Consider the following 23,696-nt stretch of genomic DNA (forward strand, 5'->3'; position numbering starts at 1 on the left):
TACTGGAAAGTTTAAGTGAACACAGTATCTCCATTACTCCCCTATTCATTTACTCTCTGATAACTTAATAAAACTGGTTTGATGAAAAAGTGTCATTTCAATTGTGCTTCTAACAGGCATTTCTAAGACAAGTCAAGATGGAGATGTCTGCCCTTAGAAACTACTCTCGCTCGGTCAATGTTTATTTCCTTGTATTGCTGGCAATATAATTAATCACAACATTGTTTCAACTTTGCACCAGAGATCTTTGTATTAATGTTTGTCATTTTGTGACCATAATTTTGACACAGTAAGATATGCTTTAGGCTTGTACTTGTCTACAGTGATTTATTTAGTCTTAACTTAAGAATGTGCTTTGGTAGATAAGTGCAAACCAGTTTTCTTTACATGCTATCAAAGTATCTACCTTGTCTTGATTTGACAGTATCCTAAGATAGTTTTACTACTACAGCAAATGTTGAATTAGTGGCACTTCCAAACAAAGAAATTATTACGAATATCTCATTTATAAGAGCAATAGCTGTTTTTCATATCAGGTATGTTTGTGGATTAAAACCATTGAAGAAGTCTGATCAATGCTGACACATATTCATGGTAGCAAAACATTTTAAAGCCATTTAGCAGTAATGTAAATGGTAACAATAAATTGAATTCTAATAATTAGAATAAAGTAAGTACTTCTAATTGGAAGACAGGCAGGGGAAGAAATCTCAGTGACAAAGCCTTCAACTCAGTTATTACTCACTGGTTATTCAAATGAATAAGATACTTAAGCTATAAAAACTTGAGGTTTTGTCATATGCTGTGCAACACGAACTGTAACAGCAGTAGCTGTAACCTTTCAGGAGAAGCCTGACTACTTCTGTTTTCCCCACGCCCTTATATCCTCTTTCCGGACATGATGCTATATGGATGAAATCTCATGAGTCAGTGGAGTTCCACATAGAGATCTTCAACACACAGCAAGTATATATTGTATTTTTAGGATTTTTTTCCAAATAATGAAGATGCTTGTCGCTGACTCTGCCAATTTGCAATATTTTGATTGCAGTCACTTATGTTCAACTGGAACATGCAGCTGGATACAACTGGAAAGAATTTCACACCTTTGCATTTGAATGAGACTAAGTGTTTTGCAATCCCCAATTCCATTTCTGCCTATTTGACAAATTGTGGGAAAAATATTGCTAATACTGTCACAACTGCTGAGGTTTTCTTGCTATATATGTATGTGTAGATGCCCACATTCTTATTAGGCATACACACAAGCTTCATTCAATGCAATTTCTTTTATATTCTGAGATTGTTTTTACCATTTATTGATTAAAGGATCACAATTTTAGAGAATAATGCATGTTAGTTACAGGCTCCTCATAGTATTCATAGGAACTAATTCTGCATTTGACAAGAAATCGCTTGTGCTTGGCCTGGATTTACTGAACTTATTTATGCAGCGAGACAAAACCTCCCAATTTTTTCATGACATTTCAATGTGCTGTTCAGTGCCTATATATAGACAACCACTGCATATATTGGAGCAACCTATAAACATCATTACTGAAAACCTGAGTTTCATTATGCTGGGTTTTTACTCACTTATGCACAGACAATATTCTGTTAGCATGTGTGCTGAAACCTTCCTCATTCATGAGTTCCAGTAATATTCTTTACTAAATAAGAAGTACCAAGGAAAAAAATGCATTAGAGAAAAAACAGGCAAGAATAATTTCTTCAGTTTTGAGACCTGCATGCTCTCAAAATTATGAACAATAGATGGAATCCAAGGTCAAAAATTCAGTGGTGCCAGTCACAAAAACCACCGACAAACAGTATGGAAAATTCACTGCAGCAGAAGTAGGGGTAAAGATTGCATCAGTGCTTTAGAACAGACAAATATGTTGTGTAATATATTCAGAGCTGTCAACCCACCAACCTCCAGGGATTGTGGTACTCATGATCTGGGAGACAAAAAGGAGAAAAGGGAAGGAATAGTTTTTAAAAGAAAGAGAGGGGAGAGAGAAGGCGATAACAAATGATGCCACAAAAGGAAAACACTGAAGAAAAACAGTGATAAAACCGAATGTAGAAAACATTGTTTGAAATTTAAGTCTTCAGAATTCAAGAAAGGAAGCAAGGACCTCTAAGATTTTTTTTTCTTTCTGTGACTTTATCATTAATGATCTTTATGTTGTTCCCACAAAGAAAATTTCATCATAAATCCAGATTTTGATGCAGAAAGACAACACCATCTATCCCAGCTCAGAAAGTGTGACAATAGCCTGTCCTACCTGAATAAGATGCTACTGTAGGCAAGCTGTACAAAATTAAGGTAGCATAAAGACAGGTACAAATTTTGTTTTCTTCCCACTTGGATGGCCTTTGGGAAAGATAGGAGTGCAGAAGAAACTGTATTTAAGTTCAGTAGCATCTTGTTTTTCTGTCTGGGCAGCAGGCAGACCTAAAGCCCTGGGCATGTACCCTGCAGCTGCCCAGACACAGTAACCAGAAAGACCTTAAGCCAAGAGCACAAGGCTCTGCCTGAGGTGCCCCTCCAGCCTGAAGAGAACAACGCAAGCATTTGTGCTTCCCTGTCTCCATTGCTGCTTCAGAACTAAAATCAAGCCAGAGCTGTCTAACTCTTTTCTTTCAAGAAGCTGCAAAGATATTAAAGCTGAGTTTTGGAGAGACTCAGGAATTTTCATGTATTATTCAGATTTGAACATTGAAGAGGGAAGTAGTCATTTGTCCAACTGCTGTGTTACTCTCAATACATTTCATTAAATACCCAATATAAATTCTATGGAACACTAGCATATCTATGAAAGGCTAAGACTACCCCTTGAGCCAGCTCAAAGACAGGTATTTTCCCCTTGTTTTCCTTTTTTATTCCATTCCTAAATGTATCAGCATTGCAATTAAAAATCAAGACTATTTTGTCACTTATGGCAAGGCATCTTTTGCCATCCTTCACAGAGCTATTACCCTAAAAAAGAGTCATCACTATTTTATTAATATCTCTCACTAATTGCAGAGGTTTGTTGGGTGGGAAGGGGGAGGTAGCCCCAAGGACAGCAAAGCTCCAAATACACATCCAAATAGCAATCCATTTCTGCATGTGCCTTTTTTTCTGTTTCCTTTGTGCAGTGTTTTAAGCATCCTATAACCAGACCATAGTTAGCTTGTAAATTGATGAATTATGAGAACAACTTTAAAACTATTTCCTTTAGTTTACTTTAAATATTTCATTTCATGCGGTAGCACAGATCTGGAGACTATGCTCAGAAATACCCCTCAAAAAGGCCTGCAAAGCTCTCCAAAACAAATGAGATACCTGTTTTGGTTTTTAAGTGACCAGTTTGATGTCCTGTCTTCTAATTAAGGAAGATCTGCCAGCAAACCAACAGCTAGTTCAGCCACACAGGTCTTAATAGTCCTCAACGTGATGAGTTCAGAATTAAGTCTTTTACTTGTGTCACTTCACAAATCTTTTCATTTAACTTCAGCTCACAATTGCTATCTACATGATACATATATGTACATATATGTGTGCATGCAAGAGAAAGAGATACAAGCACAAAATTAAGAAAGCTGTGACAATACCAGATCAACAATTCCAGAATTTTCAGCTATTCAGTATTTTGTTGAGAACAATAAAATCTACCGCATTCCTGTGAGCAAACATTTAAAAGCATGCAAGAATAATGATAAAGATTTTGATCCATCCCTTCTTTAAGCACATTTCAAAAACTTTCTAATGAGAAAGAAGTGGTCTGATTTAGAAACCAGCATCTGTAATATTGTATCCAGAATTTTGTAAATGGCTGTCTTTAGAGGCCTTCAGTAGCAGTCTGCATGAGTGTGTCAGGCAGAGCAGTCAGTGTGGAGCAAAACACCCCTTCAGCCACCCATCTCCAGCAACCTGTAACTACAGATCAGATCTGGGCTAAGAGCCTCCTAAAATAACAGGTTACAGTCTGCAAAATAAATTTTAAAATAGGAAAGATATTTGTTTTATAATAATTTTTTTAAACTATGGTTGACTTAATATTTGAGAAAATTTGGATAAATTATTCCAGGCAAAATGTGAAGTGAAACATCTCCTCTGCTGTTTAAGAAGTGGTATTTAATGAACTGTTGACTCCCACTGAGTTTGTCAAGGTAAACAAGGCTCTGTATTGATAGGGCAGGTATTTCCCAATTTGCACTGCCTGAACTGTAGGAAGCATCCCAGCAATGAGTAGTCTAGAACATGCAGATTCAGTAGCTGTACCATCAGATAAAGTACTTTAATTTTGCATCTTGAGATGATTAAATATATACAATATGAATAATAAATTCGACTTCAAAGATACATAGCCTCAGTTATAAGAGATGCAATGCAAATATTGACTTAAAAATACAGTTAATTTTTTCTGCCTGTTACCGTGATATTTTCTGGGTTGTTAATCTCATCACATTTATTTGGTGGTGACTTACTGTTTCTTACACTTTTTTTCTAATGTATGTATAGAACATTTAAATTCAGACATAGGGTCATCAACAAAATGTGTTATTGTACCTTACTATTAAAATTTTTCCATTGCAATTCAGAAACTGGACAACGATATTAAATCCACAGCTCTTAGTAAAAACCCTTGATTGCTAAAGGAATCACTAAAAAAAAAAGATTTACTGTTCCCTCTCAATTGCATCTACAAGTTTCCAACATATTGCATTACTCGGCCCACTTGGATGCAGAACATCAGAAAGCAGTCTTTGGAGAGACCTTCTAGGGTGAGAAAATTATTTTTCTGAAAGCAAGCCAGGACAGAAAAGATTACCAGTGAGGTTACTGGTGCACAAAATTGTACAAATTTATGTAAAATTACACCACTTAAGAACTTGGACTATTTCAATTGTAGTTCTCGTGATATTTGGACTGCTTTTAAAAATAAGTAAATTAATATTTGCGAAACTATACTTCTTTGTAGCAATAAACAGTAATGTTTAAGATAAAATTACCAATACTTTCTCTATTCTGAATTGTTTAGGGTATTTTCAGGCTAAGGTATACATAAACATCCTATGATGTTAAGTCTGCTTCTAAACCAAATAATCTCTTCCCTAATTATCTAAGTTAAATTTTTTACTGTTACCTTCTGCCTAGATCGTAGGTGCAAGTTCTTTACTAAAATTGCCTCTCCTGTGGAAGGCAGAGCCGTAATCCAGCACATATCCACTAGTGATATCATCTGAAATAAAACACTGGTTGACACATTTAATTAGTACATTGCTCATACCTCTACATTTTCACCCATGAAATATTTCAATTGATATTAAGCAATACAAAGTAAAGCTGTCAGCTTTTCAAATAATATAATATTATGCAGCTCTAAAAGTTTTGCCTGTATTATTTTCTCTTAACTCTCTTGTCAAATCTGATTTCTGAAGTTATTATCAGGCTACAATACCTACGATATCGAAGATAGCTTTAAGATGCCATGTACCAAAGTACCAAATCTAATTAGGATGAAATAGTTGATCTATAATGGAAATAACATTATCTTTTATTTCCAGATGTCTATATTATATAATCCCCATCCAACAGCATGCTAAATTTCCTGCCTGTGCTTGCCTTATCTTTTTTGCACAATTTTTTCAGATCAATAATACACGCAGTTCTTGATTATAAAACCTTGCCCTCTCATGCAAATCTTTTTACTTCAGCAAAGCCATATTGCATTTTTACCCACTGTTCATGGTTTCCAGAAGCTCTAGATACATTGCCCTTTTCAAGTAACACACACCACCTACAGTTCCAGTTCAGTAGTAACTATAAAGATGCAGACATTAGCACAAGGCATGTATTAATATTCTTATTATTTCATTATTAAACAGTCCTTCATATAAAATTAATTAATATCATAGTTGGTGGTCTTAAGTGAATTAGATGGTTTTCCAAGAATACAGCCTTAAGAAAAAAAAAATCGAATATTTGTAAAAGCACGGCCCCTTTTCATATGTCTTAGGAAGAGGAGGGAGGTGGAGCTTCAATTCTGGTTTTCGTGCAGTTTCTCCTGTAGATGAACTTACATTTATTCTCTTTTCTTTTCCCCCCTCCCCTGCTATCTTGCAGCAAACGTGTGTGACAACGAACTGCTGCACTGCCAGAACGGAGGAACCTGCATCAACAACGTGCGGTGCCAGTGCCCGCCGGCCTACACGGGCATCCTGTGCGAGAAGCTCAAGTGCGAGCGGGAGCCGGGCGGCTGCAGCCGCAGCTCGGGGCAGGGCCCGCCGGCGCTCGGGCCGCGCTGCTGCTGCTGCTGCCGCTGCTGGCGGCCACGGCGCTCGGCCGCTGCTGAGGCTGCGCCTGCTGCCGGCGCGGCCCGGCCTGGGCACGGCACCGGCCTGGGCACGGCACCGGACCGGGCACGGCACCGGGACCGGGCACGGCACCGGACCGGGCACGGCACCGGCCTGGGCACGGCACCGGCCTGGGCACGGCACCGGACCGGGCACGGCACCGGACCGGGCACCGCACCGGACCGGGCACGGCACCGGACCGGGCACGGCACCGGACCGGGCACGGCACCGGCCTGGGCACGGCACCGGACCGGGCACGGCACCGGCCTGGGCACGGCGCTGTGCCCACGGGAACGGGACGGAACCCCGGCGTTCGCTGCTGGAGCCCCAAACGGGAAAAAGAGTAAAAATAACCACATACAAACTAAGAAGGCCGAACTGAACTAAGCCATATCACTCAGTTACGGACAGGGCTGCGGGTCAAGACTGTTCACCTCTGGCTCGAGAGACGCTGGCAGCTGCCTGTTCTGCCAAATCAGTCAGCGCTGGCTGCAGGACAAACGGCTCTGACAGCCCCCGGAACGGGAAGGGAATTCCAACATTTGCTACTCCTCTCCGGCGCGCTACTGTACCTCCGCCCGGTGTGTGGACAGACCAAACCAAGGCATTCTTTGCTGTCAGTGCATTGTGGGTATAAGGAAATCTGTAAAAGCTGCCATATTGGCCTGCTTCAGTCCCCAAATCCTTTCCAACCTGTGCTTTAGTGAACGTTGCTCTGTAACCCTCGTTGGTTGAAAGATTTCTTTGTCTGATGTTAGTGATGCACATGTGTAACAGCCCCCTCAATAAAATTCAAGCCAGTCATATCCTTGTATACCTTAGCAGCACTGCATCAGTAAGATGCTGTGTTCACCTACTGTACAAGAGTGGCTATAGGACAAAAAGTGTATTTATCCTTTTGTATTCAAATGAAGTTATTTTTCTTGAAATAATGTACAATGTAGATTTTTTGTATTATTGCCTATTTGTGTTACCAGACAATTTATTAATGTATTTAATTCTAATCAGATAAGAGAAAACTATTACTTTTTATTTAGTCCTTTTCTTTTTCCTTTCATTTAATTGTGCAGAGATTTCTCTGTATGGGCAACGTGCTGGCATCAAAGAATATCAGTTTACATATATAACAAGTGTAATAAGATTCCACCAAAGGACATTATAAATGTTTTCTTGTTGCTTTAACACTGGAAGATTTCAAAGAATAAAAAATCCTGCATAAACAGTTCCAGGATGACGTATTGCTATTTCTTAAGGCCTTTTTAGAAAACAAACAAACAAAAAAAAGTTTATGATTTTACCATCTGCTATGTGGAAGAAACCCAGCTTCAAAAGTGGAAATGACATCGTAACAATCTAGCCTGGCTTGAATTTTACTGCTATCATTTCTGCAAACTTAAAAGGTAAAGGGAATCATTTGCTTGAGGAAGATTTCATCAAATCCCAACGCTGAAAAAGGTATGAAAAGTTGAATAGTTCTCATCTTTGTTCTCTTAATTAATCATAAGCATTATTGCAAAACTAAATTAACAAAGTATCATAGAAGCTGGTCTTTAATTCATACCTTTTTTGTGGATTCTGGCAATAAGCAGATGAAGCCACAGCTCATATTGTTTCTCCAAAAGCTTCATTTAAAAGATATGTTTATATATTTACTAGTCTGGTTAAGAAACTGCAAAAACAGCAGCAATCACAAAAAAAAGCACCAAGATTTAACTTTTAATAAAGTCAGATTTAATATTTAGAAGGACTGTCAAAGTATACAGCAGCGAGTAGACAAAAAGTGCTGCTCCAGCAAATAAAGTTTGTTTCAAGTATCGCCCAAGGTGTAATAAATTCTTGTTACTGCCTTTTATTAGGCCAATTACTGAGTGTGACAGAAAAGAATAGCAAGACTAGAGAGGCAAGCCAAAACCACAGCAGTGTTTGGAAGTCCTGGCAAAAAAAAAAAAAAAAAAAAATCTAAAGGTAGCAGGACTGTGTGAATTCATTTCCTAGCAATTTTCATCATAATGGTTATAAATATTTTACCAACATAATAGCCTAGTGTGGAAAACAATTAATCAGCAAAAGAAAAATTCCTGAGAGAAATAAATTCTACCTGGCTGCCTCTTTCAAATGGTGAACAGCAGAATTTAGGGCACTGCTTTCTTGGAAAACCTCTTTCTGCTGAGGAAGCAAGTTTTGCAGGACAGTACCCAGCCTCCAGAAGTGGGTAGGAAAAGCGGGTCTTCATTTCTAAAAAGAAGCAGGATTCTAAAAGAATACTATGAAGATGCTGATGACATCAAGCTGCTGCCTCTTCAGGCTGTCACCGTGACCCTTCGTCATGTAGAAAGTTTGCTGTTCACACTTGCCCTCGTTTGTGAGGTAAATGAGATAAGGCAGAGATAAACGAAGTCCTTTGCTGGGTCCCAGCCATGGCCTACACGAGACTGCAGGTATATTTTAGAAGTGTATTCATGACAATAAACAGAAATGTACATTGAGCAGATTCAAGAAGGAATATAAATGCTAATGCAGGTGACATGCAGAATGGGAAACTACCTGTAATTCAGTGGATTTCTGATATTAAAATGGAGAATTTAAATTTTCTTATATTACCACAGACCAAATCCAGATTGTGTAATTATTGGAAAAGATGTGCTTTAATTGTCATTATAAACTCAAGGCTTTGTGGAAGTGCTAAGTAAGCATGTTATGCACATTTGGTTAGAAAGGATTCTGCCAGCAGTGCTGAAGTATAATGAATATAAGATCACAATCAACTCAGCTACATTTCAATTTCATATACTTAGGATCTTCTAAACCAGGGCAGAGTATATGGTTTTCCATGTATTTAGCTACCATTTTGTGCATTTTATCCTCCCTAACCTATTAATAAAATTACAATTTTATACAGGAGCACAGTCAGTGGAAAATCTTATCAAAAGTCCTTTTCTTCAGCTTCATTATTTTTCCCTCCAAACTCCACAGAACTTTACTAAATGAAAATCTGAGTGTAAGTTTCTGCTACTGTATTCCAAGTATATTTCTAAAATTATGAGTGCATCTTTGAGAGAGATTTACAGTACTCAGCATTGCTTTACCTGCATTTTTTTACTTAATTCAGTGTAAAATTAAGGCAAAATTCATTCCCCATTTCAGAAGCTGTGAAGAACAACAGATTCATTTTCCTGAGCATGCAGTAGGATTTGTGCATGGCAACATGCAGTTGCAGTGTCTGCTTTATTTTCCACCAGAAAATATAGACCCCTTCCCACATATTTTGGTTTCTTGGAATGGGTATCCTCTCCTTGTGAATGCCTGTAAAATAACACCACATTCATGATACTGAAAAAGGCCAACTCAATCCTTAGCCTAGGATTTTGGTTCTGTATCAAAATGCAGCAAAACAAACCTACGATGGAATTATGATTTTCTGTCTGATATTTCTTTCCTCGAAGGTGTAGCATTCAAGAACTGACCAGGCTTTAGACTGCTTAGTTGTCCAGATGATAGTTCAGAGTACAGTGACCATAAAACCAGCATTCATCATTGGATTTATTCAGTTCTATTAGTTCCAGTTGCTTTGCTAAATCAGTCAGTCCTAGTCAACTTGCTATTCCTGTGTTTTATACCTAGAGAATTGGTTCTGATCCAGGACCCACAAGTGTTTAACATCTGAAAATGGGGCACCTGACTGCAAGGTGCTGCTCCCTGACAAGCAAACTGCAGAAATTTTCACTTCACACCAGCCATCTTTCTCACAGGGAAGAGAGAGGCATCTGTTTTCGTCCTACCTGCTTCAAAACTATCCAGATGGAAGAAAAATCTAGTCACATGCAAATTGACCCCAGATATTGCCCTCAAAAAATAATTGATCTAATACTTTATCATGACTGAGCCACAGGTGAGAAGTTATTTCATGTAGTGAACAGAACAAAATAATAATGTGCAAAAGACTCCTCAAATTTAGAAAGAGCTCTTCTGCTTGCATATAATTTTATACATCTTTCTCATAACTCCAAGACGTCAGGGGGATTTGTTATAACCTCATTGGGATTCTAGGTTTATTAAACCATTGAATTAACTAGATTCATCCATGCATGCAGTTTATTCACCTGTGAGAAATGTGAGTAATATTTTTCATAGAATATGCAAGACCAGATTTTCAGGCAACCTTCAGCCTAGCATTCATGTTTGTCCTTGCAAATGCAAACTTACAGATGTAAATATTAAGACGTAATCAATTAATTCCCAACAAAAATTGTAAGTTTAATTATTTATGGATGCAAACATCTATCCACTACAATGCAGATCGAGTATTACAAATTAGAAATTTTATATTAACCAACAATACACCTTTCCCACCCTCTCACAGTATCAGAAAGAAGAGGACATAAGTATATGCAAAACAAAGAACAGCAGCATTTTGCACCATATGGTGCATTTCATTTAATGAAATGAAAGTTCATCACCAGAGCAGTATGTTCTCTAAGACATGCAGTATGTTCTCCATTTTTGCCATAATATGCAACAGATAAAATTCCAGTACAAAGCATATGTTTCCCTTTATTGTTTTTCTGACCGTCATTATCTATACAGACACAAACACACAGACAATGAAATACTGCTTGAGATAATTCACAGCCTCAAACAGTACAAAGACTAATTTATGCAATCGAGACCTAAACAGATTGTAAAGGCTTCAGGCTTGACTTTCTGCATACATTGCTATCCAGTGCTCATCTCTGAGGAGGACTGGGATAAAGATCACACCATGGAATGCAGTGAATGGGAGTCCCACAGCAGGCAGAAAATCAAAGTGCCAGCCTGGTAAGAGAAAGCACCACAGCAGAGTGTTGGCCCTGGCAGCAGGGGCACATCTCACATTGGGACATGCCAGGCATCACTCCCCCATCGAAGCCTTGGCATCTGTGTTTACAGATGTGCTTGTTCCAGTTCCAGTTGCTAAGACACCTCCTAAGTACACAGTGCTGCCCAATGGAGCTGCTGCTCAAGTCTACTGATGTCACTGGAAATACACTTCTTGTACTAGAAGCACACTGTTGTTGAGAAACTGAAGGAATAGCAATGTTTTCTGGGAAAAGAGGGTCAGAGGTAGCTTCTGAGGCTATGCTTGTCTGTTTTGAGAAAATGAGTCTGGTTTGGGATGAGTATTTTCCATTTCTCATATAGTGTCATTTTCACCTGAGTACTCTGTGCAGGTACTTGTGACATCCAAGAACAAATAAGTAAATTCTAACATTTATATATATGAACATCACTTCTCATGAATGAACAAAAAAAGAAAAAAAATCTCTGATTCTGATTCAGCTCCACTGAATGAACAGATTTTTTTAAATAAATTTTTCTGGTTAGGACATCAGCTGTTTTGAGATTAACACATTCTCTGCATTCAGAAGTGCAACACCATTCCTCCACAAAACTACCAAAAACACCTGATGAGATGTAGATCATTCAGGCCCTTACTCTGACAATTTCTGTAAGGCATATTCTAAGTTCCCCTGTTCTAAGAAGCCTTGATCTAGCTGATTGTTTCACATCTCTCAGTGACTGTATTCAGTGTTACCTGAACAGATAAATGGAAGCATTTCAAGCCTTGTACATTTACTGGGAACATGGTTTGCTTTGCACTTGCAAATAATTGTAGATGCAAAATTGATGGGTGCTGCCTATATTAGTTGTTTGCAATTGACAGTGCCAAAAAATCTCCTTTAAAGGTTTGGGTCCCTTTGACTAGATTCTGCAAACACATTGCATGAAAAGATGAATTTGCTTGCTCTAACTAAATAAAATATAAGGCTAAGTCATTCTTACAAGATTCTAATGACACTCAAAGTAAAAGCACTTCTATTTATCACAGTTGAGATGCTTCAAAAACCCTCAGAGAAGATACAATAGGGTTAGACTTTTATTCCCTACAGTCTATAAATATTCAGATATTTCAGGTATCTTTTAACAGAGATGAAGAAACTGATTCAGAGAGGTAAATGAAGTTGCCTGAAACAACCCAAAAAGCAGCTGGCAAAGTCAAGGAACAAATTTCACCATGCTCAAGCTTCACAGCACATTGAATATGAATGAAGTGTTACACTACAAGAGTACTGAAAACTTCTTGGTAGATTTGGTTACAACAACCACTATGTATAGCATTAGTATACACATAATACAATATTTTTATGCATAACCTATATTACTAATTAGAAAATACAACTTCACACCTCCTCATTTTATAATGAGGATCAAACCAAATTTGTTCTCACAAGTAACAAGCAAGACAAAACAGATGTATGCCAAATGGTGTGAAATTACTCCTTGCCTGAACCGGTAACTATTTTTATGTAACTTCATTCTTTCTTAACTTCATTAAGGGTTATGAACACCAAGGTCATAAAGAAGATAGTATTTCTGTACCGGTGTTTTAATGAGAATAAACAACATAGAGTGGTTGATAAATTAATTATAGAAATCATGTTTTTAACTATTGTGATATCTCATAAATTATTTCCTAAAACTTAATATTAGTCATCTTAATTGCAGGAGAATTCAATGTATTTACAAAAATGCACTAATAAATTTAGACAAGTACTAAAATAACTTATTTTATTGTTTACTTGTTGCTGGTTTTACTGACCTTATGCATAATAAGTCTATTACATTCTTCTTGCAAAACAGACCTGCTAAATACATGCCCAAAGCTACGTATGCCGAAACCCAGTAAGCTAAAACATAATGACAATATAAATTGAGATTTGCTCATCTCATAGAACTAAAAAGCATTCACCAGAAATGAAATTCAAATATTAAAAGTCTTCAGCTTCACGGTGTAGAAACTTAAAAAGGTATACACGGAAATGAAGGCTGGAGCCCACACTGCAGAAACAGGTTAATGAAGATGCAGGCCAGCAAGATCAAGATGAAGTAGAACTAAAGAAGTTCTCACTACCAATCAGACACAAATTTTACCTCAACCCAAACAGAAGTACATATGAAAGGTATTGGAATCCAAAGCAAAAAGGAAAAAAGTCCACTTTTATCAAGACTTACAATATTAGGGGAAAACCCAACACCAAAAGAAGGAAAAGAAAGAGAACATAAACTGTGCCCACACTAAAAATATGCTAGAATCTCAGAGGAAAAGCAATTTTAGGTACTACATACATTCTCATAAATCTGTAGGCACAGAAATTAGCATTGTAATCACTGATTTGGAAATTGCAGGACTTGAGCCTCACACAGTCTTCACTTGAGGATTTCACCTTCTGTCCAGGTGATACGCTGCTCACTTACCTGCTGGAAGAGCCCAGGCCCATCAGCACCACCTCTGCTTTGTCTTTGCTCCAGCTGTGCATGTAGCACGGATCTGGCCATCTAGTCCAGATGTTCATGAAGCAGACGCTTTTCAACACATCACAGGCCTGGCTCAGGCTGTGGAGATACTCACAGCTTTTTACCGGCTAGGCTCGTAGTTCAATGCCTTAGAAAGACTCGGGCAGCCTAGAGAGGTAGCACGGGCAATCCAGCATTTCAGTAGCTCTAAAATCAGCAATAGTAGCTGCAGAACTGATACCACCAGTGGAAGCAAGAGGGAGAAACACAGTCTTCAGTTGCCAATTCCTGCAACTAGAAGCTTTCAAACAGAAACAGAGACAAGATGTTCGCAGAAGAGATGCAAGCCAAAGAGGGCAGGCCCCCTCTTGGGTCCTTCTTTTATTCGGAGAAGGGCTAAGAGGAGGACTGGTGACCGCCCAATCAGACACTGCTAAAGAGTTTGAGTTACATTTGGTTTTGCCCAGCTTGGAACAAAGGAGTTCAGGAGCACGTGGCAGAGGCAAGTCCTGGCTTGTCTTGGGGAGGGGGAAGGGAAGCTTGAACAGGCAGCAACATCAGGCCACAGCAGAATAAGCTCAGGGCAGGAAGAATCCCCTTGCCAGGATCTGTGTAATGCCAGCAGTTACATTTGCTCTTTGCCACACACGTCTGACATCTCTAGAAGTAATTCTTATGAGGACATAGAAAATTAAATGTGTTCAGAAGCGAGTATTTTCCCTCCAGACCTTCTCTTGACATCTGCAGTCACTACGCACAACAAGGGGCTGAAAGGCCCTGGATGGCTGCACTGACTCATTCAAATGCATGTCTTGTTAACAGCTCTTACCTCTAATTACTGTTGCTTGGAAGGATGGGAAAACTGGCATGTAGAACACCCTGGTAGTTGTATTTATTATACTGCTTTCTTTTGCCATACTCTAGCTTGCTTTCTTCGCTCATGTCAGAGTTTTTTCTATGCCCTCATAAATTATATTTCTTCCTTTGCTCTGCAGATCTCCCACGGGCACTAAGTAGGTGGATTGGTACCTATGAATTAGTCTTGGCAGTGCTCTTTTGCCTTCCCAGATCTGGTAGAGGCACAACGACTTTTACAATTCGCTCATTGAGTAGGATGTAAGGAACGATGACTAAACTATGTAGAGATTGAGTGCTGAACAATTTTTGACAGCTTTCTCGTTTACTGACAATATCTAACATCAGAATATCTCCCAGACTCTACTGAGGTTAGCCTCATGACACTACTGCAAAGCAGGGAAGCATGTTATTTCCATTTTATTCATAGGGACTGAAGCCTGAAGATGCTGAGAGACTTACAAATTCAGTTACAGAACAAGAGATTAATTCTGACACCTCGTCCACTGCAATAAGTACTGAGACCTACAGTTCCCTACTCCATCCAAATTACACAAATCTGAAGTTAAATAGTCTCCCATCTGCATGTATTTGCCACCCACTCACTTCAGATTATCCCATCCAAGTCTATTTTACATTACACCTCCCAAAACACTGGAGTTTCAATGTTGTGATTTAACTCACACATGTGATTTTGCTGGTTCAGTTTTTTCTCTTTGGCACTTCAGTTCAAAGCTAGAAGGAAACCACAATTACTGTTTTGTGAAGGGATGTATATGAGTCAAAGTAATTGGAAGCATTTTAACAGTCTGATAAATTAAAAGACATGCATACAGAAAAACAGTAGAGCACTACAATTCTCTTCCAAAATAAAGAGATTGTTACAGGGTTTCTTTCCTCCCCCCCACCTGATTTTTATTTAACTGGGTATATTAGAGCTCACATAATGATAATACTATGACTTGATAAATACATATAATATCTTTTGTAGCTTGAAATCCCTATAGCTTAGGCATTTAATTTCTTCTAAAAACATCTAGATCCTGACCCAATTAGATTTTGATACATAGATATTTCTTGCTTACTGGAAATCTGGTAGCAGAAAGACTCTACATTTTGAATAGGCTCATAAATATATATTGAATTTAATTTTTTAATACACAAAACCCATTTTCCTATTGTTTAGTTGGTTTCCTGACTGCTTGAGAGAAATATTTTCTCTAAATATTTTTGTTTTGTACAACTAATTAGTCCATAAATCAGTACGTTGTAATATGGCAGAGATTACCCTCAAGCCAATAGAGAACAACTGATGGAATGTACTTTCTTTGTAATTCAGCTATCTCCAATGTGTCTGTATTTTCTTCTGCTGCTTTCAAACATTGCCTTGCCACTCTTTTCTCTCTTCCTGTTCTAAAAATGTATATTATTTAGCCAATAAGCATTAATTGTATTAAATACCTGATTTTTCCTGTGTTTTGAACCAAGCTCAATGGGCTGACAAAGTACATAAATAAATAACCAGATAATCATAGAGTAATCCATTTGATTCTGTAGTAGGAATTTTTACATGCTTTCCTATTTCCTATTACTAGGCCATATACTGATATTAAAAATGTCCCAACTCTTAAGCAAAAAAATGTCTCCAAAAGAAGGGAGACAAACTGAAAATGTAAAATTCCTGTAACACATGTCAAAGACTGAACTGGAAGTCAGCTCAGGATGGTAACCCTATTAAAAAATGAAGTGTAAGCACGTGCTGAACTTGAAGCATGTACTTTAATAACACCAAAGTCCTCCTTCCTGTATTTTTTTCTTCCTAATCTATACTGCCAACTTCATTTTCCTCAAATGGCTTACAGTGGCTAAGATGAGGTAGGATTGCTCTGAGGCAGTGTGACTTGTGAGCTGTATGCTCTTGGTCATCCAGCCCTCTACAGCTTTAAAAACCAAAACACAAAAACCAAAGAGACAGACATGGCTTTGTCATTATTTCAGGAGACTTCAGTTATGAGTGGTAATTCTTGTGTGGCAATTAGTCAACAGCCTTAGTACAGCTGCTAATGGAGATGTGCATGCTGATAACAAAAGCTATCAGTGGTTTTTTTCCCCAGCTGTCAATCTTAGCAAAGGAAGCCAAGGGCAAGTGAAATGAAGATTAGCTAACCTTGCATATCTCAAAACGAGGCCTCAGAGAAGGAGGAAACAGACTTACAAAACATTCTGAGAAAACCCAGAACTTCAGTGTAAATGGTGCATCTATTCTGTGAACAATGACATTTCATTCTCCAAGGACTGACCAGTTTGCATTCGTTAACAACTTGTTCCAGAATCCATTAAATGCAAAGGAAAGCCTCACCTTGATTTCAACAAAACAGAATCAGGTTTTAAATTAGATTGAAAAATAATTTCAGGAAAAGAAAAAGTAATCCCTTAGGCATTATCTCTCTTATCCTACTATAATCTGCAGCATTTGTCAGTTCCATTTACTATTTATTGTGCATTATTCTATTTCAGCACTTAAATTTATTCTCATTTGAATGTTTCCACAGACCCAGCAGTTCTGGTGACAAATATCTTAATTTAAGATGCTGGTCTGTATGGCAGGCACCATTTCTATCCAACAGAGAAAGGAACTCCCTAGCTGAAGCTGTTTTCACCAATTTGTTTGCCAGCAGCATGTTTTCCTGTTTAATCCGTGTTAACATTTTGTTCAGAGTTATCCTAACTGGCATGTATTCTATCTGATAAACATCTCCTCTTCTCCCTCACGGAAACATTATTTATTTATGACATTATTATTACAGACAACTAAACAGCCAAGAGGGAAACACATTTGCTTTTCTACAAATACCTGCACATGCTGTTAAAACCGCATCATTTTTCTTACAGAAACACTTAAAATTTGGTAAAAGTCTTCCTAGGATGTCTTTGGCATCCACTGAGAACAAGGAATAGAGATAGACACATGCAGCAGTACAAAATCAGCAAGGGTTCAGGAGAACACAAGGAAAAAAATAATGACATTTCAGGTTGTTAGGCTGATATATGAAACCTTCTCCTTTCCAGCCTAATTTGTCATGACTCCACGACTAAGTGAACTAAATGGACTTGAGATAAAATGATTCAAATCAAGGGTCTCAAATTCATTCATATTCTCTGTATCTTAGCCAGCATAGGAACTGGCTGCTGTATTATTAGGAAACCAGTACCCAAACAAACACACACTGTGAGCAAACACCAAACAATCTCTGTTGGAGGTGACGGTGTCCCCCAGGCTGCTTCATGACTAACACTAAATTAAGAAGGAATAGTATAAATCAAAATTATCAAGTGCCTGAGAAGCAAATAGCCTCAAAGTCCCTCTCACTTCACCAGTTATTAACATATGTAAACCTTCATTTGATGAGGATTTGATGAACATACTCATTTACAAAAGGACTCAAAAACCTACAACTGTTTCATAAATTACACTAAAAGTTGTAAAGAGTCATCAGTTTGAGTCTGCACTACATGGGAACGATCATCTTCCATTTCTTTGAAGCTCCTATTCCGTCCAGGCTCTGTATTTTACCAACATGGCAAGATTTCAGTGTGTCTACCTGTAGTTTTCCCACCTTCTTTCTGTATTATCTGTGTCTAAAAGTGCAAGCTTCTTTACCACATAGATGCCTTCAAACTCTGTGACACATTTCAAGACATAACACATATCCTCAGTTACTTTTAACTGACATATCCTTGAATCTTGTCACACTGGGCTAGGAATTTTTCACATACAGAAAGGCAAGTCTCTGCAGAGGCTCAAGTCAAAGCAGCAAAACAACAAAACCTGGGAAAAATGGAATGCATAGACTTCAGACAAGCAGAACAAAGGCAATCTTTAAAGACAGAGTCAACTGTAGGTGTATGATTTAAGTAATTCATCAAAGTAGAAGTTTTTTTAGTTTAGCCCCTAAATTTTTTGCCGCACACCACTACTCCTGGGAGCAGGTCAGGTTCTGGTTAGTGAGTCTTGCTTGCTTAATGCTTACGAAGGAGCAGGTCTTCCAAAACTCAAAAGAACTAACCCCCAAACAAACAACAATTTCTCCTCCTCCCCTGCACAATCTAGAAAAACATCTTGCTTCTGATACACCTTAGAACTTTATAAACGTCTTTCAATGGTGCTGAGCAAGTGGAGGTAGTATTTATAAAGCCTTCTTAACATCACACGTTGGTTGCATTTGCAGACTGATTATTCACATTGCTCCACTCCCAGCTGAAGACAGTGGGGCCATTGACTCAAAGGACAAGAGGCCGAACTCCAAGTCCTTGCATCCAGTGACAGAACTGGCACTGTGCACTTTATTCCTAATCATGTCTTAGAACAAAACAGGAAGGGATGAGAGTTTTAAATAAATCTAAGCAAAGTCTTTGGTCTTTAGAAAGAACTGATTGTCTGGCTTCTTTAGCAGCCTTTAAAAATGCAAGATTTCATTGTTACCTTCATCATAATTTTCATTCACACACAGAGATAGACACGCAGAGCACTGTAAGCCCAACACTGCTCCTCAGCCTGACATCTCGTGGCTGTGAGGGACATAACACTGCTGAAGCAAACACTCAAATACCATCCCCACATACAGGAGCAGACTAATGCCAGTATAATTTAAGCAAATACAAAACAGCTCTTGAGCAATACAAGGCAATTATTTCATTTGATTAGATGTAATGTGGTGTCAGCATGGTGTTCTGATAAGACAAACTGGCACAGAATTGTGAAGGTAAGCCACAGTTACAAATAATGCAGAGCTTTGGTTAACTGGACTACAGCAGATGATATTTTGCTCAAAACTATAAGCCTATCTAATCTGAAATAAGGATTTCTGGAATATCTGCAGTTATTCTTTAGATACTACTACTAAGTATTAGTTCGATTTTTGCCACAGGAATGAAACCACTCCTGCTGCAAGAGCAAAATATGAGTGCAGCGAGCTACTGGAGGAACACTAATGTCTTCTCAGACAGGAAGAGAAATGAGGAAACAAAGAGTGGTTCGCCTACATACATAGGCATAGCATGGATACATGCCTAGCAGGGAAGAGAGGGGAAACACCCATGCTATGAAGAGTAACTGTTTTTTCTTTTCCTAAAACAGTTGTGCTATTGATTCATTTTCCAGAAAAACAACTTGAAACTCAGGGGAAGAAAAAGATTCTTCCTTTTCGGAGGATTTTCTGCATTGTCTGAAGAGGTATGACACTCACCTCTTGTTCTCCTTTTCTGGCATAGAGAACAACAATCAAGCAATAACACGGAGAAAATTTCTGCAGTTTGATTAGTTTCCACACCAGATGTTCCCACATATATTCACATCTCCCCAACTCTCTTTCTCCAGCCAAGAGTGTGTGCAGCTGCTACTTCTGTAGTCAACACCAAAGCTATTTAACAGAGTTACTAGCAGGGGGTTTACATTATAAATCCCACCACTCTTCTCTAGGGGTCTGCTTCTGTTTCCATTGAAGTTAAGGCATCATTGCACTCATTATCTTCAGAGAGAGCTGGACAACACTGCTGGAATTTTTTTTTCCTACTCTGTTACAAACCTGCACTTTCACCTCTTCCAGTCTATGATTTCCATTACGTTTTCTTGCTGGTACTGTAAGGCTATACAGCTGTTCACTGGCTAGCTCTGGGTTGTCATTCTTTGTGAAACAGATTCCAGTGGCAAACAATTTTAAGAACCACCACAACAGGTAAGAACTATTGCTTGTTTGTTAATTAAGCTTTAATGACCATGGATTTCAATAAATGGGAAGTACAAAGTTGCATCTCATTAATGTACCACTGATTGAATAAACCTCAAAGGTGGACATGAGTGTTCCCAGATGATAACAACATTCATAGGTTCAGGAAAATTCCCCCAGGGCAAGAAGTGGCTGGAAAGCCAGCCCTCCAGCTCTCAAATGGGCATATTACAATAAATTACGGCTTCTGTTCATTTGGGAACAAAAAATATGTTCTTACTTAATACTGACAAAGAAATGGCCACAGCCTTTGAGCTCTGGGTTTTGTTCTAATTGCTCTGGTTGTGAGTGAGAAGCTTCCTGTAACATGCAAAAAAAGAAACATTTACTACTCCTTCCTACCTTATTAAGAAGGCAATCATATATGTTTGCATTTCTAGGAAGTCAGTATCTGTACAAATTCTGCAGCCAGTTTGTCTTCACAACTTCTGTGTCTTGTTGCAGAAGACACACATGAAAGTTTTTCATTAAGGATTTATGCTTTTTTGATGCAAATTAAAGGTGATCTGAGGTGGAAATATGCTGGTGGAAGCATTGCAGTAACAGCTGGGAAGAAATCATCCTGTATACCCACAGTGCTGTCTATGGGGATTTTTTGCCACTGGATTCTCAGAGTATGCATCTGAGGACCAGTATTTCCATGCGGATGATCACGTGGAAAACAGCGTTGAGGATGAATAAAGGCACTGGTTATCAGCTGAAAGTTGCCACTCTCCAAAAGGGACATTTTAAATGTATAGATGCCACGTTAGCTAGATTACCTTAAATAACTAAAAGCATAAATAAGGAGCACAGCTTTTGGAAGGGAAGTGATTGCAGGAACTGGTCAGTAATTATGTGATTTGAGAAGGAGGGGGGATGGTCTGTTCCTACAGCTGAACTCCCTGTAATGAGACAAGATATGGTGCTGCACTAGACCCACACAGTGAGGCTGGGTGAGTGCTGACAACAGACTGCCAAAGGCCTGGGTAGGTACTACCAGCAAGTAGGAAGGTACATAAAAAATAAGACACATTGATAAAGTAGTCAGAAAGGCCTGGGACACACCTCCTGCAAGCAGCACCAAGATATGTACAAAAGATTAGCAAACCCAACCCTCTCCCTCAGAAAGGCACAAGCTGATAAGACAAGGATCTCTTCAGAACAAGGGTGGTGGGTATCATGAGCCTCCTGAAGCCTTAAAGGGAAGTTATGGGTACAACTAACTCAGGTAATTAGATGTAAATTATCATATTGTTAATTGGATTTGAAATGTCACAATGTTTATCACTCTCCTGTGGTGACTGGTATTCCAATAGAAAAATCTTGTGTAAGACCAGGCAGAAAATGAAAAGGACCCAAAAAGTAAAATCATTCATTGTTTGCCTTCTACTGGTTAAATGAGGCAAAGAAGGGTAAAATAGCACAGAATTAGAGGCAAATTACATGGCTAACAATGCTTGTATACTAATCACTGAGAGCAGAATTAACAAACACAAGCATCCATATTTAGCGTGTGAAATCTTGTTCTCCTGAGCTTTCACGAGTTCTGCCACTGACTTCAACGTAGCCACAGTTTTATCCAGAGAAACAGATCAGGTCAAACTGTGTCAAAAAATGGACAGATCTTAAGATGTGAGGAACCCTGCATACTCCAGTATTAAATAAAAAATCTTTGCGGTGAGAATATTTTTCTTCATAGGAAAATAAAGTCCATCTGCATCATACAATCCCAGTAGCTGCTTTCTCTTCCTCATGCACTGCTGACTAACTCCCACTCTTCTTGTTATAAGAGAGAAAACACAAAAGCCTCTTTCAGCTGCATTAGCAGAACTGGGTTTTTAAAGCTCCAAAGATGCAGAAATTACATGGAATTCCTGAACGCATCTAAAATCTGGCCCACGAGTCCAATGGCAATGAAATAAAACAAAGGATGTTTTATCATGTTCCAAATTGCTCTTGAGAGATAACAAGTGAAAGCAAGCATGACTTGAGCAGGAAGGATAGCAGGATCTAGAAAAGCAAAGAGCATCTTGCACGAGCTGAAATGGTGCAAGAAAATATCATTTGGTCCCTGTCTCCCAGTAATCAGAAAGCTTTGTCATCACAAATGCTTAGGGAGACTACAGGGCAACAAAGTGCTTCCCTTTCCACTCCCTTCATCAAGCTCCTTTCAGTGAGTTATAAAACACAAACATAAAAAGACTTCAATGAAACCAGGAGAGAGCAGATGTTAATTACAGCAAAATGGTCTCAAAGCCAAACTGAAATTTGGTTTGGTTTTGCATGATTAGTTGGGCAGCACTCCCAAACAGTGCAAACTGCAGGGCATGCAAACCCCGACCACTTGAGGAAGATATACGTAGAACCTGCCTATCCTATGTAACTGAATGTCACCTCTGTAGTTATTACCAATTGCCCTTAAGCTAATGCATCATATGTCTTTTTGACAAGAGTAATGGCTGGGTTCTGACAACGAATAATTTCCATTTCAATTGAAAATGTTACAATATAACTGAAATCAAACATGAAATTATTAGTGAAAAAGGTAAGGAGAGATGACAGAAGTGTATAACTTCACTGGAGTTATCAGTAGCTTGACTGGAATTGCCTTAGTTCTAATAAGGATTCAGTACAGTACAAGCCACAAAAGCAAATGGAAATGGTAGTTACAGCATTGAGACTCAGTGACTAAGAGCTTCATTTCTAACCAGAGAACAGCCGTGCCCTAAATTGCTTCCATTCCCGCCAAATCTAGTGCTTAATGGCCTAATTCTTCAGTTTTAAACTGTCAAACTATTGAAAACACTGAAGATATACACACTGTTCCAAAATGAGCAAAAGGCCATGCCCCTCAAGGGTCAGCTGCTGGGGTCCCCCAGCATACCCCTTCTGGGAAGTAAGGAAGAGGGCTGAACAGTAAGTGCTGCAAGTCTCTCCCTCCAAACCTCAGACTTCTGCAGTATGACACTATCTCACTTTCAGTAATTGAAATTAAGCTCTCTAAATATTCCAATCAATTACATTTTGATTTACTGCCTTCCATGGCATTTTCCTCTTTCATTTATTGGTGCACTTGACTTGTATTTCCTACAGGGACATTGCATGATAGAATTATATGTCATTCTTTTAAAATGTCTCTTTCCTTCCAGTACAATGTTAGGCTGTACCCTGCAAAGTGCCCCTGAACTGATCTATCCTCTCCCTAGTCCTAGCAGCAATCTCCAGGTAGCAGTTTTTCCACCCCAGCTATGATTAGAATACTGACCAAAAGCTTCTCCTGAATCCTGTCTCTATAGGTCTGCACTAAGCATAACAAGATAATGGAATTAAACCTCTTCCAGCACACGTGTAAGAGAGTAGTGTCTGATTTCCTACATTCAAATGCACCAGTTGTAG

General features: G+C 38.6%; 1 protein-coding gene and 1 long non-coding RNA gene across 2 annotated transcripts in view; one reads left to right on the forward strand and one right to left on the reverse strand.

Moving 5' to 3' along the window:
* NTNG1 (netrin G1) overlaps positions 1–6,359 on the forward strand; it is a 150,784-nt gene extending 144,425 nt beyond the window's left edge. Inside the window, 2 exon segments of the mRNA XM_039555673.1 lie at positions 6,116–6,291; positions 6,294–6,359. Coding sequence (XP_039411607.1) covers positions 6,116–6,291; positions 6,294–6,344 — 227 coding nt within the window. The 3' untranslated portion in view covers positions 6,345–6,359.
* The window catches only part of LOC109951021, a 35,820-nt gene extending 21,462 nt beyond the window's left edge, over positions 1–14,358 (reverse strand). The window contains exon 1 of the long non-coding RNA XR_005602440.1: positions 13,639–14,358. This is a non-coding gene — a long non-coding RNA (uncharacterized LOC109951021). The remainder of the gene's footprint in view (positions 1–13,638) is intronic.
* Positions 14,359–23,696: the final 9,338 nt, after the last annotated feature.

The sequence above is a fragment of the Corvus cornix genome, chromosome 8 (assembly GCF_000738735.6).
Source record: "Corvus cornix cornix isolate S_Up_H32 chromosome 8, ASM73873v5, whole genome shotgun sequence".
NCBI classification, from domain to species: domain Eukaryota; kingdom Metazoa; phylum Chordata; class Aves; order Passeriformes; family Corvidae; genus Corvus; species Corvus cornix.